Source organism: Ahaetulla prasina, chromosome 7 (genome assembly GCF_028640845.1).
Source record: "Ahaetulla prasina isolate Xishuangbanna chromosome 7, ASM2864084v1, whole genome shotgun sequence".
NCBI classification, from domain to species: Eukaryota; Metazoa; Chordata; class Lepidosauria; order Squamata; family Colubridae; genus Ahaetulla; species Ahaetulla prasina.
The window spans coordinates 6,368,636-6,383,693 of NC_080545.1; the positions used below are offsets into that span (position 1 = coordinate 6,368,636).

The 15,058-nt window shown below is 42.7% G+C and overlaps 1 protein-coding gene across 13 annotated transcripts in view; it reads left to right on the plus strand.

Moving 5' to 3' along the window:
• The window catches only part of MAGI2 (membrane associated guanylate kinase, WW and PDZ domain containing 2), a 755,967-nt gene that overhangs the window by 524,479 nt on the left and 216,430 nt on the right, over nt 1-15,058 (plus strand). For 11 of the 13 annotated variants that reach the window (XM_058190302.1, XM_058190300.1, XM_058190301.1 and 8 more), the window contains one exon: nt 11,481-11,561. The exons of the other annotated variants lie outside the window; for them this stretch is intronic. In XM_058190302.1, the coding sequence (XP_058046285.1) occupies nt 11,481-11,561 (81 nt within the window). The remainder of the gene's footprint in view (nt 1-11,480; nt 11,562-15,058) is intronic. 13 annotated transcript variants of the gene reach the window in all.

The window sequence follows — 15,058 nt, forward strand, 5'->3', positions numbered from 1 at the left end:
TGAGGGTAGGAGTTGAAACAGTTTATGTCCAGGATGCGAGGGATCTGCAAATATTTTCACGGCTCTCTTCTTAGCGCAAAATATATCGATACTGGAAGTACTGTAGGATATGTTTGAAAAATGTAGCCAGAAATCAATGTTAACAATGTCAACAGTGATATATATGTCTATATATATATAATGTATATATCTGCCTGGATAAACTGGGTCTAAATGATGTTAGGGACGAAGAACAAGTTTTACCTGGCAAGATAGAAGTGAGTTTTCATATCCAGAAGCAGTCTCATACAACAGAGCCTGTTACTAGAGTTATCAGGGAAATCGTATTTCACTTCCTCTGGTGACTGGCTTTAGGGCCATGATGGTGAACCTATGGAACGCATGCCAGAGGTGGCACACAGAGCTCTCTCTGTGGGCACGCACACCATCACCAGCTGCTCTTCTGGTTTCTGGTATGCCGGCCAACATCGGTCTTCGCATCGGAAAACGGCCTGAAAATGGCCAAAAAACTGGTCCTTTTTGGGGCCATTTTCAGCTGTTTTTCGGGCCCAAAATGGAATGAGAACAGCCAAAAAACAGGCATGCATGTGCCGGCCACCTGGTCTTTGGGTTTCTGGTGCTCTGGTTCACGCGAAGACCAGCTGGCTGATGCGCATGCCGGAAACCCAAAGACCAGCCGGCCGACTCAAGCACATGCACACGCATGTATGGTGTTCCGATTTGGCCAAAAAGGTTCGCCATCACTGCTCTAGGGCAACGGCCCCCAAATCTTTTGGGCACCAGGGTTCGATTCTATGGGGAGAAGTTTTTCCACGAACCGGAAGTTGGGAGGTCTCGTGTGAGGCCTGCATCCCACGGATGGGGCTTTGCTTGTTTGTGCAGCCTTGTTTCTGCCGTGCCGTGGCCCGGTGTTGGTGCATGGACCAGAGGTTGGGGATCCCTGCTCTAACCTCATGAAGAGGCTGTGTAAAACATTGCAGAGTTACTTGGGGAAGCAAGCAGGCTCAGCACTGCTGGGCGACATGTTCCTGACGTCAGGGTTCCGACAGACGCCCTAATTAAATCATGAGCCTTGAGCCAAGCTTCAAAACAAATCCAGTTATTTATTAGAAGACTCATGTCTGCACATTCCAAGTGAAGCCAACTCTGACCCCACGTAATTTACGGCCGAGGCTTGACCCTGTTTCCCTCCTCCCCCCAGGCTGTGTCATCAGTCACATTCGCCAACTGAGCAATTTCGCAGGTTGTAGAGATCACTCCCCTCTGTCCGCTGTGGGTAGCCCTGAGAGACAGCCTTGAGAGACAGATGTCTGGAATACGCTCCTGTCTTTGGCTGCTGTGCTGCTTCACCGGTTTCCCATCCCCCTTGCCTACGGCAGCTCGAGAGCAGGCCAGGGACCCTTTGCGAGTTGACACCTGACACTAACATATGAGGCTGTTTGAGGTTACATGCAGGCATCAATTTGGCTTTGTCTTCATCTCCAAAATGGCCATTTTTAATCCCTCTCTCTGTTTCTCCCTTCCTGATTAGAAGAACTGACTGTCTTTGACTCTTTACCCTCTAGCGCGCCAGCTGTTTCTCTACAATGTAAAAAAACAGCTGCAGCTTTTAAAATGTTATTGCCTTTTTTTTCAAATGGGAATTAATTAGTCAAATGTTTTTGCGTTCTGTCTCATTCTCTCGCGTTTTAACAAGAGCGCTTCTCTTATTTGAAAAAAAAAAGAGTTTCAGAGCAGACTTCTCTTTGTGATGGACGCATTTCAATAATTAATAAGTCAGCCCTGTCATTGTTAGCCATGTTGATGGGAACAAGGAGAGTGATAGATCATTTCTGCAGTAGGAATGTACATCATCTTACATACCTTTACATATATACAGAATAGAGCTGGAAGGGACCTTGGAGGTCTTCCAGTCCAACCCCCTGCTTAAACAGGAGACCTATACCGTTTCAGACAAGTGTTTGTCCAGTTTCTTCTTAAAAGCCTCCAGTGATGGAGCATCCACAACTTCTGAAGGCAAGCCGTTCCACTGTTTGGTTGTTCTCAGTGTGAAGAAGTTTCTCCTTAATTCTCGGTTAATTCTCTTCTTGATTAGTTTCCATCCATTGCTTCTTGTCCTGCCTTCAGGTGCTTTGGAGAATAAGTTGACCTTCTCATCTTTGTGGCAGCTGCCCAAATATTGGAAAGCTGCTATCATGTCTCCCCTAATCCTTCTCTTCACGAGACTAAAGGTAAAGGTAAAGGTTCCCTCGCACATATGTGCTAGTCCCTGACTCTAGGGGGTGGTGCTCATCTTCATTTCAAAGCCGAAGAGCCAGCGCTGTCCGAAGACGTCTCCGTGGTCATGTGGCCAGCATGACTCAATGCCAAAGGTGCATGGAATGCTGTTACCTTCCCACCAAAGGTGGTCCCTATTTTTTCTACTTGCATTTTTAAATGCTTTCGAAACTGCTAGGTTGGCAGAAGCTGGGACAAGTAACGGGAGCTCACCCCGTTACACGGCAGCATTAGGGATTCAAACCACTGAGCTGCCGACCTTTCGATCAACAAGCTCAACATCCTAGCCCCTGAGCCACCACGTCCCCCCTTCACGAGACTACACGTACCCAATTCTGGTAACCATGCTTCATATGTTTTAGCCTCCAGTCCCCTAATCATCTTATAGACGAGACTTCTGGATCACGAAACCAGAAGTCCCATGAGGTTACAGAGGCAAGTTATGCCTATGGAGATGCACAACACTTCCCAATCTTTACTTGTGGCTCACTGAGTTGGACTTTTCATGACAAATGTACCATAGCACAGTGGTTGAAAACCATGACTCTAAAAGATACTATAAGCTAGTAATGCAATATACACCTTTGGAGGTCATTAGCTTCGGGAGAGGTCAAATGTGAACTCAGCTCATGGGTTTTAAAGAAGGAATGGAAGTAATCAGCTAGTGTCAAGAGCTGGAGAAATCAGGAGATTCAGGAAGTTCAAATGAGTATAAAGATTTATTGCACGCTTGTATTGCATACAAGAATCTGGCCAACTAACAGTCAAGGGAAATGAGCGGGAGATAAGAGAAGCATTCAAGGTGGGCTGAATTTAGATCTCTTGAGAGTGTGCAGGGACTCATGACTTATGACACATTTGACCCCATCCTCAGACTCAGCCCGGTCATCTCCTACACTAGGGAAGAACTCTGAAGGTAAGATAGTATCAATCTCTTCTTTTAAAACACCTACCTGAAAATGACACCCGCTCCTAATTGGAGGAGGTTCAGATGTCACTTTGCATTACCTGCATTGACAGATCTATGTTTTCCTTCAACTCTTAGGGTTATATGAACTTAGAATGGGACTTTCCCCATTACTACAGGGCTAAACAAGGAGCCTCCAGCAAAGTGACTTGGATTAAAAACAATGTTAAAATCTGTGTTATTCTTTTACCAGTCTATAGAGACCTGATTGTTCTCCCAAAGCGTTGGGTCGAAATGGATAGGCTGCCTCTTGAGTGTCTGTCATTTTTCTTTATGCCTCTCCCCCCACCTCTATCTATCTATCTATCTATCTATCTATCTATCTATCTATCTATCTATTGACCAGGGACGCAGTGGCTCAGGGGCTAGGACGTTGAGCTTGTCGATTGAAAGGTCGGGAGTTCAGCGGTTCGAATCCTTAGTGCTGCCATGTAATGGGGTGAGCTCCCGTTACTTATCCCAGCTTCTTCCAACCTAGCAGTTTCAAAAGCACGTAAAAGTAGAAAAAATAGGGACCACCTTTGGTGGGAAGGGAACAGCGTTCCGTGCGCCTTTGGCGTTGAGTCATGCCAGCCACATGATCACAGAGACGTCTTCGAACAGCGCTGGCTCTTCGGCTTTGAAATGGAGATGAGCACCGCCCCCTGGAGTCGGCAACGACTAGCATATATGTGCAAGGGGAACCTTTGCTTTTTTTGTTTGTTTTTGTTTACATTTATACCCCGCCCTTCTCCGAAGACTCAGGGCGGCTTACAGTGTATAAGGCTTTACCTATATATTGACCAGATCCCACCATGTTTTGGTTTGGTTTTGGATTTTTAATGATAAGACATTCTGAGCTGCCCAGAGACAATTGGAGTCAGGCAGCACCTTGAATTAATTAATTAATTAATTAATTAATTAATTAAAATCACAAATGCTGTGGAAATGTTGAACAATGGTAAGGCTGCAGACGTAGATGGTGTAGCTGGAGAAGGTGGATGGAGATATGTTAAAGCTCACAAACCTTGGCAGAAAAGTACTGATAACACATGTTGAAAGAAGTGAAATTGCTTGTGTAAGAGCATACTTCGGTCCACCTTGTGGAGAGCTGGGTACGTCAAGACAAATGTAAGTTTGTAAATGTACATTTTACAAATGTAAAAGTAAGTTAAATGCAGTAGGAATGGGCTACTTAAGAAGTAATGGGTGGTAAAGAAAGAAGAATAAGGTGAGAAATAATGAATTGAGAACCTAGTGAATCTGAGCTATGTTTTTACTATATTTTCTTTTTCTTGTCTCATTCCATGAGTTTCACTGGCTTGTTCTTCCTTGTTCCTTTTCTGAACTCTTCACAATGTAGCTTATGCCAAAAGGGAAAAATTATAGCAGTGGTGAAATTCAAAAAATTTCCCTACCGGTTCTGTGGGCGTGGCTTGGTGGATGTGGCTTGGTGGACGTGGCTTGGTTGTCATTTGACTGGGTGAGCATGGCTTGGTGGTCATGTGAATGGGTGGGTGTGGCTTGGTGGTCATGTGACCTAGAAAACCAACTATCACACTTTACACAAAAATAACACAAAAGCTACACAACTGACTCACACACAATGCAAAAGCCGGTGGACTTCACACAAAATGGCCCCTGCAACAAGAGGGGCAACAGAGTCACAAAGAGCTCAAAAACAAACTATCACACTTTACACAAAAATACCGGTTTGGGCAATAGGTAGGGAAAAAATGCTTTAAAAAGTAAAAATAAAATGTTCCGAGGATCGCACGGCACAGCTGATTGTCACAACTGATCATCAGAACCTCTTTTTTTACTTTTTTTAAAAAGCATTTTTTTACTGCCAATTCACCCGAACCGGTAGTAAAAAAAATGCTTTAAAAAAGTTTTTTTAAAAAAAGTTCCGACGATCAGCTGTGCCACGTGATCGACAGAACTTTTTTTTTTTTACTTTTTAAAGAATTTTTTTGCTACCAGTTCAGGTGAACCAGTATCATTTTTACTACCGGTTTGGGCGAACCGGTCCGAACTGGCAGCATTTCACTCCTGAGTTATAGTTACGATCACAGAAAGGAATTAAAGTTTACTGAAGTGCTAATACTGGATTATCTGCTATTACTCCTCAATATGCTAGTGCGGCCTTAGATATTTATAAAGCCTTCCACAGACTTTATGAGAAATATATGGTGGGGGGACACCATTGAATACCACATAAGTAATTTAATTCTGCCATGCATTGTATTCTAATGTTTCTTTTTCCTTATCTCTGCCAAGGTTCTGGTTAATTATATAATATTAGTGAACACAGACTAGCTTGGTTTATAAAGCAGAATAAGGCTCTTGAGATGGGTGACTGGGCTCCAAGTCAAACAGACATTTTGAGGTTCAACTCTTCTCCAAAATGAGATCGAACCTAATGGAGATTAGACTGAATCTCAAAATACTTGAGGGCTACCTAATGAAGAGGATTGTTTTACAACAAACAGTTGCCTTATTTGCTCTGCCTTGTTTCTGATTACCCTCATACCTTTTCACTTGCAGTTAAGATGATAAGATAACCTTGATCGTCACTTTTCTTCCGTGAACGCACTGGCACGCATTTAAAAATGAAATTCTGATACTTGCTTTGCAAAGAAAATATATATATACCCATACATATACATGTACACACATGTAAATATGCTGTATATATTCATGTGTGTGTGTGTGTGATCGGGATGCCTTGTGCACAGTCACTCATGCGCTCGTTACCTCTCGCTTGGATTATTGTAATGCTCTCTACATGGGGCTCCCCTTGAGGTGCACTCAGAGGCTTCAGCTAGTCCAGAATGCAGCTGCGCGGGTGATAGAGGGAGCTTCACGTAGCTCCCATGTAACACCGCTCCTGCGCAGACTGCACTGGCTACCTGTGGTCTTTCGAGTGCACTTTAAGGTTTTGGTTACTACCTTCAAAGCGCTCCATGGCTTAGGGCCTGGGTACTTACGGGACCGCCTGCTGTTACCGATTGCCTCCCACTGACCCGTACGCTCTCACAGAGAGGGACTTCTCAGGGTGCCGTCCGCCAAGCAATGTCGGCTGGCGGCCCCCAGGGGAAGGTCCTTCTCTGTGGGGGCTCCCACACTCTGGAACGAGCTTCTCCCGGGTTTACGCCAAATACCTGACCTTCGGACCTTCCGCCGCGAACTGAAGACACATCTTTTCATTCGCGCGGGGCTGGCTTAAATTTTATCGATTTTAAATTTTATCGATTTTAAATTTTTTAATATTAATTTTAATGGGGTTTTAGTTTTATATATTTTAAAGTTTTTTAGGCCAATTATAAAATAAGTTTTTTAATTTGTATTTTAAATTGTATATTGTATTGTCTGTTTTTACTTTTGGCTGTACACCGCCCTGAGTCCTTCGGGAGAAGGGCGGTATAAAAATCGAATAAATAATAATAATAATAATAATAATAATAATAATAATAATAATATATATATATATATATATATATATATATATATATATATATATATATATATATATATATATATATATATATGTATGTATATATATACATATATATATACACACACACATACATACACACAGAGACACACACATATACACAGACACACATACATGCCAGGCGTAAAACGCACTTACCTTCGCTACTGGCTCAGAGATGTGAGTGCACTTCTTCTGCGCATGCACAGGGGGTCAGCCATGGGACATGATGACGTCTGAACGAGTGGGCGGAGCCTCCTGCTGCCAGCCCTACCGCATTGCGTGAGCCAGATAGATCCAGCTGGATTTCACCACTGATACATGCATGCATACACACAGAGAGACACAGAGACACACACAGATTTACATACATATGTATATACACACACACACACACAGTCTGTTTTGAATACATAGTGGAAAAAAGAGTCTTGAGAGTTAAAAATATGGTAGAGAGCTATTACAGAGTTCTGCTTTGGATACTGTGAAACCTCCTCCCAGAAGGTAACAAGGAAAACTGGTCATGGAGAGGATGTGTAGCATCCCTGATAATTCTGTGTACCCTGGTCAAGCATCACTTATATGCCATGTCCTGGACTGAAGGTAGTGAACTCCCAATAATATTTTCTGCTGTCCTCACCACTCTCTGCACCGCCTTCCTGTCTGAAACTGTAGGACCTCCAAAGCACACAGTGATATAATACGACAGGATGCTTTCAATCATCCCTCTCTATAGAAAATGGTAAGGACAGCAGAAGGAAGATGTGTTCTTCTTCATAAAGACCTGTGAAGGTATTGTGTGTTTAATCTATTACAAGTGGCATTTTATTCAGATAGTGCTGGCATGAGGTGGACGGTGCCATGGCAGATGTCCTTATTTTATCTTGTCCTGTCTTCAGTCCCTGCTGTCTTCAGCACGTTGTTGGAGAATATCTGATATGATGACCTCCTCTGCACTTCCTGCTTTAGGAGCATGCTTTCATAAGCTTCTCAACCCCTTGAAAAAGAGCAGCTGCTCCCTTTCAGACCTCTGAAAATGAATGGAAACAAAAAGCAAAGAATCAACAGAGTAGGAGAAGGACAGGCAGAGACTGAGGGTGGAGTCAAGAAAGGAATCAGCCTAGAGCCTTTACATTCCCAGAAGCAGTCTACATCCAGCCCTTCTTGAGTTCTGTTGACTTATCTAACACCAATTTAATGCGGACCATTCGTTGACTAAATTGTTGTGTGTAGGCATGCGCGAACAATAAATCAACTTAACTGGAACTTAATGTGTAGTCCTGATTCTTTGCACCTGACAATGGTGAGGTAGTAGCAAGAAACACAAAAAGTTATCCTTCCAGCTGGGGGTAATATTTTTATCTGTTGATGTGAGCGGTTATTTTCAAAGGTATGGAAAGTGAGTTTCTTGTTTTCTTTCTGCTTTGGCCCAGGATAGTCTCAGATAACAGAATGAGTTAAAATGTACAATTTGGGTGTATGATGTAATTATCAACTGGAACATTTAAAAGTGACCTTTCTGCTGTCAGATGTTCTCTTCCAGTGCTGTCAGCTTTAATCAATTATGGGGGGTTTTTCCCCAGCCTTTAAATAAAGTTTAAATGCAATGCAGTTTCCACTATCTGCTAGTTTTAATTTTTTCCATCAGTTTCATTATTCCTTTCTTTTAAAATGGGGTACTGATTGTTTTGGTGACAGTTCTCCTCCAGACAGGTTTTAAATCTATTGCAGGATAACCTCAGACATAACTTTAAATTGCTTAGAAGTAGTTTTTCTGTTAATCTCACAGTGTGTATGTCCACTTTTTTCCCCATTTTATTCATGAGCTGAATAGAATAGAATAGAATAGAATAGAATAGAATAGAATAGAATAGAATAGAATAGAATAGAATAGAATAGAATAGAATAGAATAGATCTTTTTATTGGCCAAGTGTGATTGGACACACAAGGAATTTGTCTTTGCTGCATATGCTCTCAGTGTACATAAAAAAAAAGATACGTTCATCAAGAATCATAAGGTACAACACTTAATGATAGTCATTGGATACAAATAAGCAATCAGGAACCAATCAATATCAATATAAATCATAAGGATATAACCAACAAGGTTACAGTCATGCAGACATAAGTGGGAGGAAATGGGTGATGGGAACGATGAGAAGATTAATAGTAGTGCAGACTTAGTAAATAGTTTGACAGTGTTGAGGGAATTATTTGTTTAGCAGAGTGATGGCATTCGGGAAGAAACAGTCCTTGTGTCTAGTTGTTGTGGTGTGCAATGCTCTATAATGTCGTTTTGAGGGTAGGAGTTGAAACAATTTATGTCCAGGATGTGAGGGGTCTGTAGATATTTTCACAGGCCACTTTTTGACTCGTGCAGGTAGCCTTCCATTGAGCTGATAGCCCAGCCAACAATTTACAAATTTTCTCCTATATTCTATGGCGGGAAAATGAGGCCTACACAATTCGAAGCCACTTTTCAGGTGTTTTAGCTAGTCAAAAGTTTTGCAGTGGGATATTAGATGTTTGTTTTCCACATTCGTGTTGGTCATCCATTGCCCAGTTCCTTCAGAATGTTCCAGAATAATTTCATACCTAGCTTTGATTAGTTTGATTGGTGATTGTTAGCGACCACATAGAATAGAATAGAATTCTTTATTGGCCAAGTGTGATTGGACACACAAGGAATTTGTCTTGGTGCGTATGCTCTCAGCGTACATAAAAGAAAAGATCCCTTCATCAAGAATCACAGATATGAGTTTCTTCAGGAAGATCTGTCCTTGATCTGGTCCTTCAGCATTTCTGAGGCTCCATCTGCGTAGCACCATTCTAACTGAGTCCCATCTATTTTATTACTACTCTTGCCTTCCTCTTCCTTTCCATAATTTAGCCTAAGACAGTTTTATATTGACAGCAGTAGTGAATACATTTCAAAATATTTCACCTATCTAGAAAAACTTCACTTGTATCTCCTACAGCAGGGGTGTCAAACTCGATTTTCATTGAGGGCCGCATCAGGGTTGTGTGTGATCTTGTGGGGCAGGGGCATGGCCAGGGTGGGAGTGGCCAGCTTGACGTCACTCATCAAGGAGTGGTGGGTTTCAAAAAAATTTTACTAGCGGTTCTGTGGGTGTGGCTTGGTGGCCGTGGCATTGATTGGTGGGCGTGGCAGGGTAAGGATACTGTAAGATCCCCATTCCCACCCCACTCCAGGGGAAGGTTACTGCAAAATCCCCATTTCCTCCCGATCAGCTGGGAGTCGGGAGGCAGAGAATAGATGGGGGCGGGGCCAGTATGAATTTTTACTACCGTTTCTCCGAACTACTCAAAATTTCCGCTACCGGTTCGTCAGAACTGGTCAGAACCTGCTGAAACCCACCTCTGTCATTGAGGCTCCATTTTCAGCCACAACAGCCTCCTTGCAGCCTCTGCCAGTGAAAATAGAGCTCAGAGAGGCTGCGTGCAGCCCGCCTGGGCTACATTTTCAGCCACCACAGCCTCCTGCACGTGGTCTCTCCAGGGTCAATTTTTGCTGGCAGAGGTAACGCGGGTGAGTCCTTCGCTGATTCCAGGGTGAACCTGTGGGCCAGATCTAAGGATCCCATGCAGCCTGAGGGCCGGCTTGCAGGCTTTGAGTTTGACTGACCTTATCCTACAAGAGAACGGACGCAGTGGCTCAGGGGCTAGGACGTTGAGCTTGTCGATCAAAAGGTCGGCAGCTCAGCGGTTCGAATCCCTAGTGCTGCCGTGTAACAGGGCGAGCTCCCGTTACTTGTCCCAGCTTCTGCCAACCTAGCAGTTTTGAAAGCACATAAAAATGCAAGTAGAAAAAATAGGGACTACCTTTGGTGGGAAGGTAACAGCGTTCCGTGCGCCTTTGGCGTTGAGTCATGCTGGCCACATGACCACGGAGACGTCCTTGGACAGCACTGGCTCTTCAGCTTTGAAACGGAGATGAGCACCGCCCCCTAGAGTTAGCAACGACTAGCACGTATGTGCGAGGGGAACCTTTACCTTTATCCTACAGGATGCCAGTACAAGCACAAAAAATTTCTTGCCTCACGTGGTAATAGTAGCTGATAAAAGTCAACCATCTAGAATGTTCTTGCATGTTACACATTATATTAACACACTGCTAAACCTTGTCATTTTTTTTTTACATTTCATAATTAAATTGCACTGGATTTTATTACAGCTTTATCTCGGAGGAAGGGGCAGATTTTACATTTATCACATACGCAGCGTAAAATAATTATTTTGTCCCTCTCATATTTTCTTCTTAATTTTTGATACGTCTTGAATTGATAAAAAGCACGTCTCTGTTTGTTTGTTTGGTTTTTTTTTTTAAGTGTGAATATTTTATCCTTTTGTTTTTAGAGTTTAGTGCATTCCCACAAACTGAAAATATATTCAGAGGGACTCATCGTTATTCGTATGATGTAGCGGATGGGAATTAATAATAGAAAGCACCTTATTAATTTGTTAGTGCTCTTAGATGCTATGTGAAAAAAAATTGTTTTAAAAAAAGCAATATTCTGCATCTTACAATTTGTTTTAATCTTTAACTGGCTGTGTGAATTATTTGCTAAGAATGCTTAAGGGAAAGAAAATGATCTGAGTAAAATGAGTGTTGTAAAACCTACTACTGTGTTGCCAGTTGAAAAAATAATGTCAATTCCAGTAATTGATAATACCTGGATAAATGCTATAAGGACCATCAATCTGTAGGCCTGAATGGTCGATTTCCTCTCCCCATACAGATCTTAATCTAATGGGTTGGATCCAAAGATTCCCTTCTTCCAATGGAGGAGGCTTTCCTCTGACAAAGGAAGAGAATGAAGGTAATAATGCTAAATTAAATATAATAAAGGTAACTGTCATGGCTCCAGCTGTATAGGTAGTTCTCGACTTACAACAGTCCGTTTAGTGACCATTCAAAGTTACCCACGGCACTGAAAAAAAAAAGGGGGGACCAATGACCGTTTTTCACACTCACAACTCTTACAACCCCGTCGTCACGTGATCAAAATTCGGAGCCGTGGTGGCGCAGTGGTTAGAGTGCAGTACTGCAGGCTACCTCTGCTGGCTGCTGGCTGACTGCAATTTGGCAGTTTGAATCTCACCAGGCTCAAGGTTTGACTCAGCCTTCCGTCCTTCCAAGGTGGGTAAAATGAGGACCCAGATTGTTGGGGGGGGTGGGGGCGACATGCTGACTCTGTAAACCGCTTAGAGAAAGCTGTAAAAGCACTGTGAAGCGGTATATAAGTCTCAAGTGCTATTGCTGTTGCTTGGCAACTGACTCATATTTATGAAGGTTGCGGTGCCCCGGGGCGTCTTGTCATCCCTTTTTGCAAATCTTCCCAACGAGCAAAATCCATCGGGGAAGCTAGATTCACTTAACAACCGTGCTCCTAACTGAACAACTGGAGTGAGTCACTTAACCACGGTGGCCAGAAAGGTCGTAACATGGGGCAAAACTGACTTCACAAATTGTCTCCCTTAGCAACGGAAATGTTGGGCTCAGTTTGTGGTCGTAAGTCGAAGGACTACCTGTATTCATTTTTTCTTTAGCAGAGTTAGTGGCTGCTTAGAAGACTTATTTTGATTCTGCTGCTTCGGGTCTATTTCAATGAAGTTCTAAAATCCAGCAAATTAGTAGAGCCTTCCCAACAACCCACCCACCCCTTATTTTACTGGGAATGCAAACCAAGTTTTAATTTGTTTCCTTGTTTTTCTAAACTCAGCCTTTTAGCCTTAAAGAGCCGTGGTGGCGGAGTGGTTAGAATGCGGTATTGCAGGCTAACTCTGCTCGCTGCCAGCAGTTCAATTCTCACCGCGGCTCAAGGTTGACTCAGCCTTCCCTCCTTCCGAGGTTGGTAAAATGAGGAGCCAGATTATTGGGGGCAACATGCTGACTCTGTAAACTGCTTAGAGAGGGCTGTAAAAGCACTGAGAAGCGGTATATAAATCTAAGAGCTATTGTCCTTCCTTCCTTCCTTCCTTCTTTCCTTCCTTCCTTCCTTTCTCATTCTCCTTCCTGGTGTCGCAGTAGTTAGAATGCAGTATTGCAGGTTGACTCTGCTCACTGCCAGTAGTTCGATCCTGACTGGTTCAAGTTTGACTCAGCCTCCCATCCTTCCGAGGTGGGTAAAATGAGGACCCAGATTGTTGGGGGTAACATGCTGGCTCTATAAAAACTCCTTAGAGAGGGCTGTAAAAGCACTGGAAAGCGGTATATAAATCTAAGAGCTATTGTCCTTCCTTCCTTCCTTCCTTCCTTCCTTCCTTCCTTCCTTCCTTCCTTCCCTCCCTCCCTCCTTCCTTCCTTCCTTCCTTTCTCATTCTCCTTCCTGGTGTCGCAGTAGTTAGAATGCAGTATTGCAGGTTGACTCTGCTCACTGCCAGTAGTTCGATCCTGACTGGTTCAAGGTTGACTCAGCCTCCCATCCTTCCGAGGTGGGTAAAATGAGGACCCAGATTGTTGGGGGTAACATGCTGGCTCTATAAAAACTGCTTAGAGAGGGCTGTAAAAGCACTGAGAAGCGGTATATAAGTCTAAGTGCTATTGCTTTTTCTAGTTTATGTAGCAAGCTTTGCTTCCTCAACCATCTTACCTTGTTTTGCTGAGGGATGTATGTTTCCAGAGAGAATGTGCTTCTTTTGCTATTGCTAAAGTTGAAAGCATCGTCATTCAATTTATCTGCCAGTGATGCCATTTTCTCCGTTAGACTGTTTAATTCACAATGGTGTCCTCTAGTGTCAAAATCAATGTCTTGTTATGATTCATAGAGCTACAGCTTGTGGTTGTTTGGTATATTTTTTAATCGTTATCTAGACATTGCTTTAAAAGTGTCCTATTTGGGGAGGGAAATTAGAAAACCTGAAAAGACGAGAGAAATTGGAACACAGCCTTCAATGGTCATCCCTGCCTAAATGAATACCTGTTTTGCATGAAAAAAAACATTTCACTTGAAGGACATCTGGGATCTTCATCTGGTACAGAATGCAACTAGGCAGACAATGATGTATCATCATCTTCTTAACGACCCCATAATCCCCTGCAGGGTGAAGTCTGGGCAATTGAATGGAGCTAGCAGAGTGTTTACTGGCTGGATGCCCTTCCTGTTGCCAATGCGGAGTTTTGTTCAGTAGATATTGTGCCCAGAGAGAGAAATATCTGCCTCTACCTAGGATCAAACTCACAGCCTCCTGATTGTTAGGCAAGAGCTCCATCTCTAGGCCACTGCACTATTCCTAGACAGACAATTATGTATGTCCCTAGGAAAATATCTGTTACACCAGTTAGCGAAGTGCATTGGTTACCAGTTTCCTTCCAGACGCAACTCAAGATGCTGATATTGATCTTGAAGGCATAGAACCAAGTTATCTGAGGGACCACCTCTTCCTTGTTACATCTACCCATCCCACCAGGTGAGGCAGAATGTTTGCTGTGGGTCCTGTCTCCAAAGGAGTTCCATTTGGTAGGACCCAGGCAATGCCTTTTCTCCTGTGTGCCCTATTCTCTGGAACATCATTAAACTCAAGGTGAGGATTGCCCCATCTCTGTTAGCCTTCCAGAAGGTCCTTAAAATACATTTTTTCAACAGCCTAAGGGAATGTAAGATGACTGTCCGAGATTAAGTGATCTTTGTTCATCTTAGAAATTCTGTTTATATATAGCACCACAGAGCAAACAAAAGTACAGTCACCATGTGCTTTACTGCTCAACTGCTTTTAACTGTAACAAGAAACAGGAAACTGTATTAAGAACAACAGAGCATAGAGTACAGTATATACCATAGATGCAAACTTGTAAACACTGCCATCTACTGGGTGAATACTACTGTAGTTGTTGCATAAAAAATGCATTCCAACAATGAATTCCAGCAGTTCACCCACATTCTCGGATCTTATCTTTTTATTTTCCTGTTTATCTGTTAATTAATTAATTAATTATTAATATTAATATAGCGGTATATAAATCTAAGCGCTATTGCTATTGCTAATAGAGAGCCATGGTGGCGCAGTGGTTAGGATGCAATATTGCAGGCAAACTCTGCCGACTCCCAGTAGTGCGATCCTGATGGGCTCAAGGTGGACTCAGCCTTCTGTCCTTCCCAGCTAGGTAAATTTTATTTTTAGATTGTTTTAGAGTTTTTAACCGTTGTGTTGTACAGCTAACCAGACGTATGTGTTTGTCAGCTGGATGGCTATATAAACATGTATCTATTTATTTATTTTATATTTCCTATTTCTAAATCGTCCCTTTCCATCAGAGATACCCTAAGGTAAATAAATATGTAAATAAAAGTTCTCATTTCCTAACATCTTGAAGTAG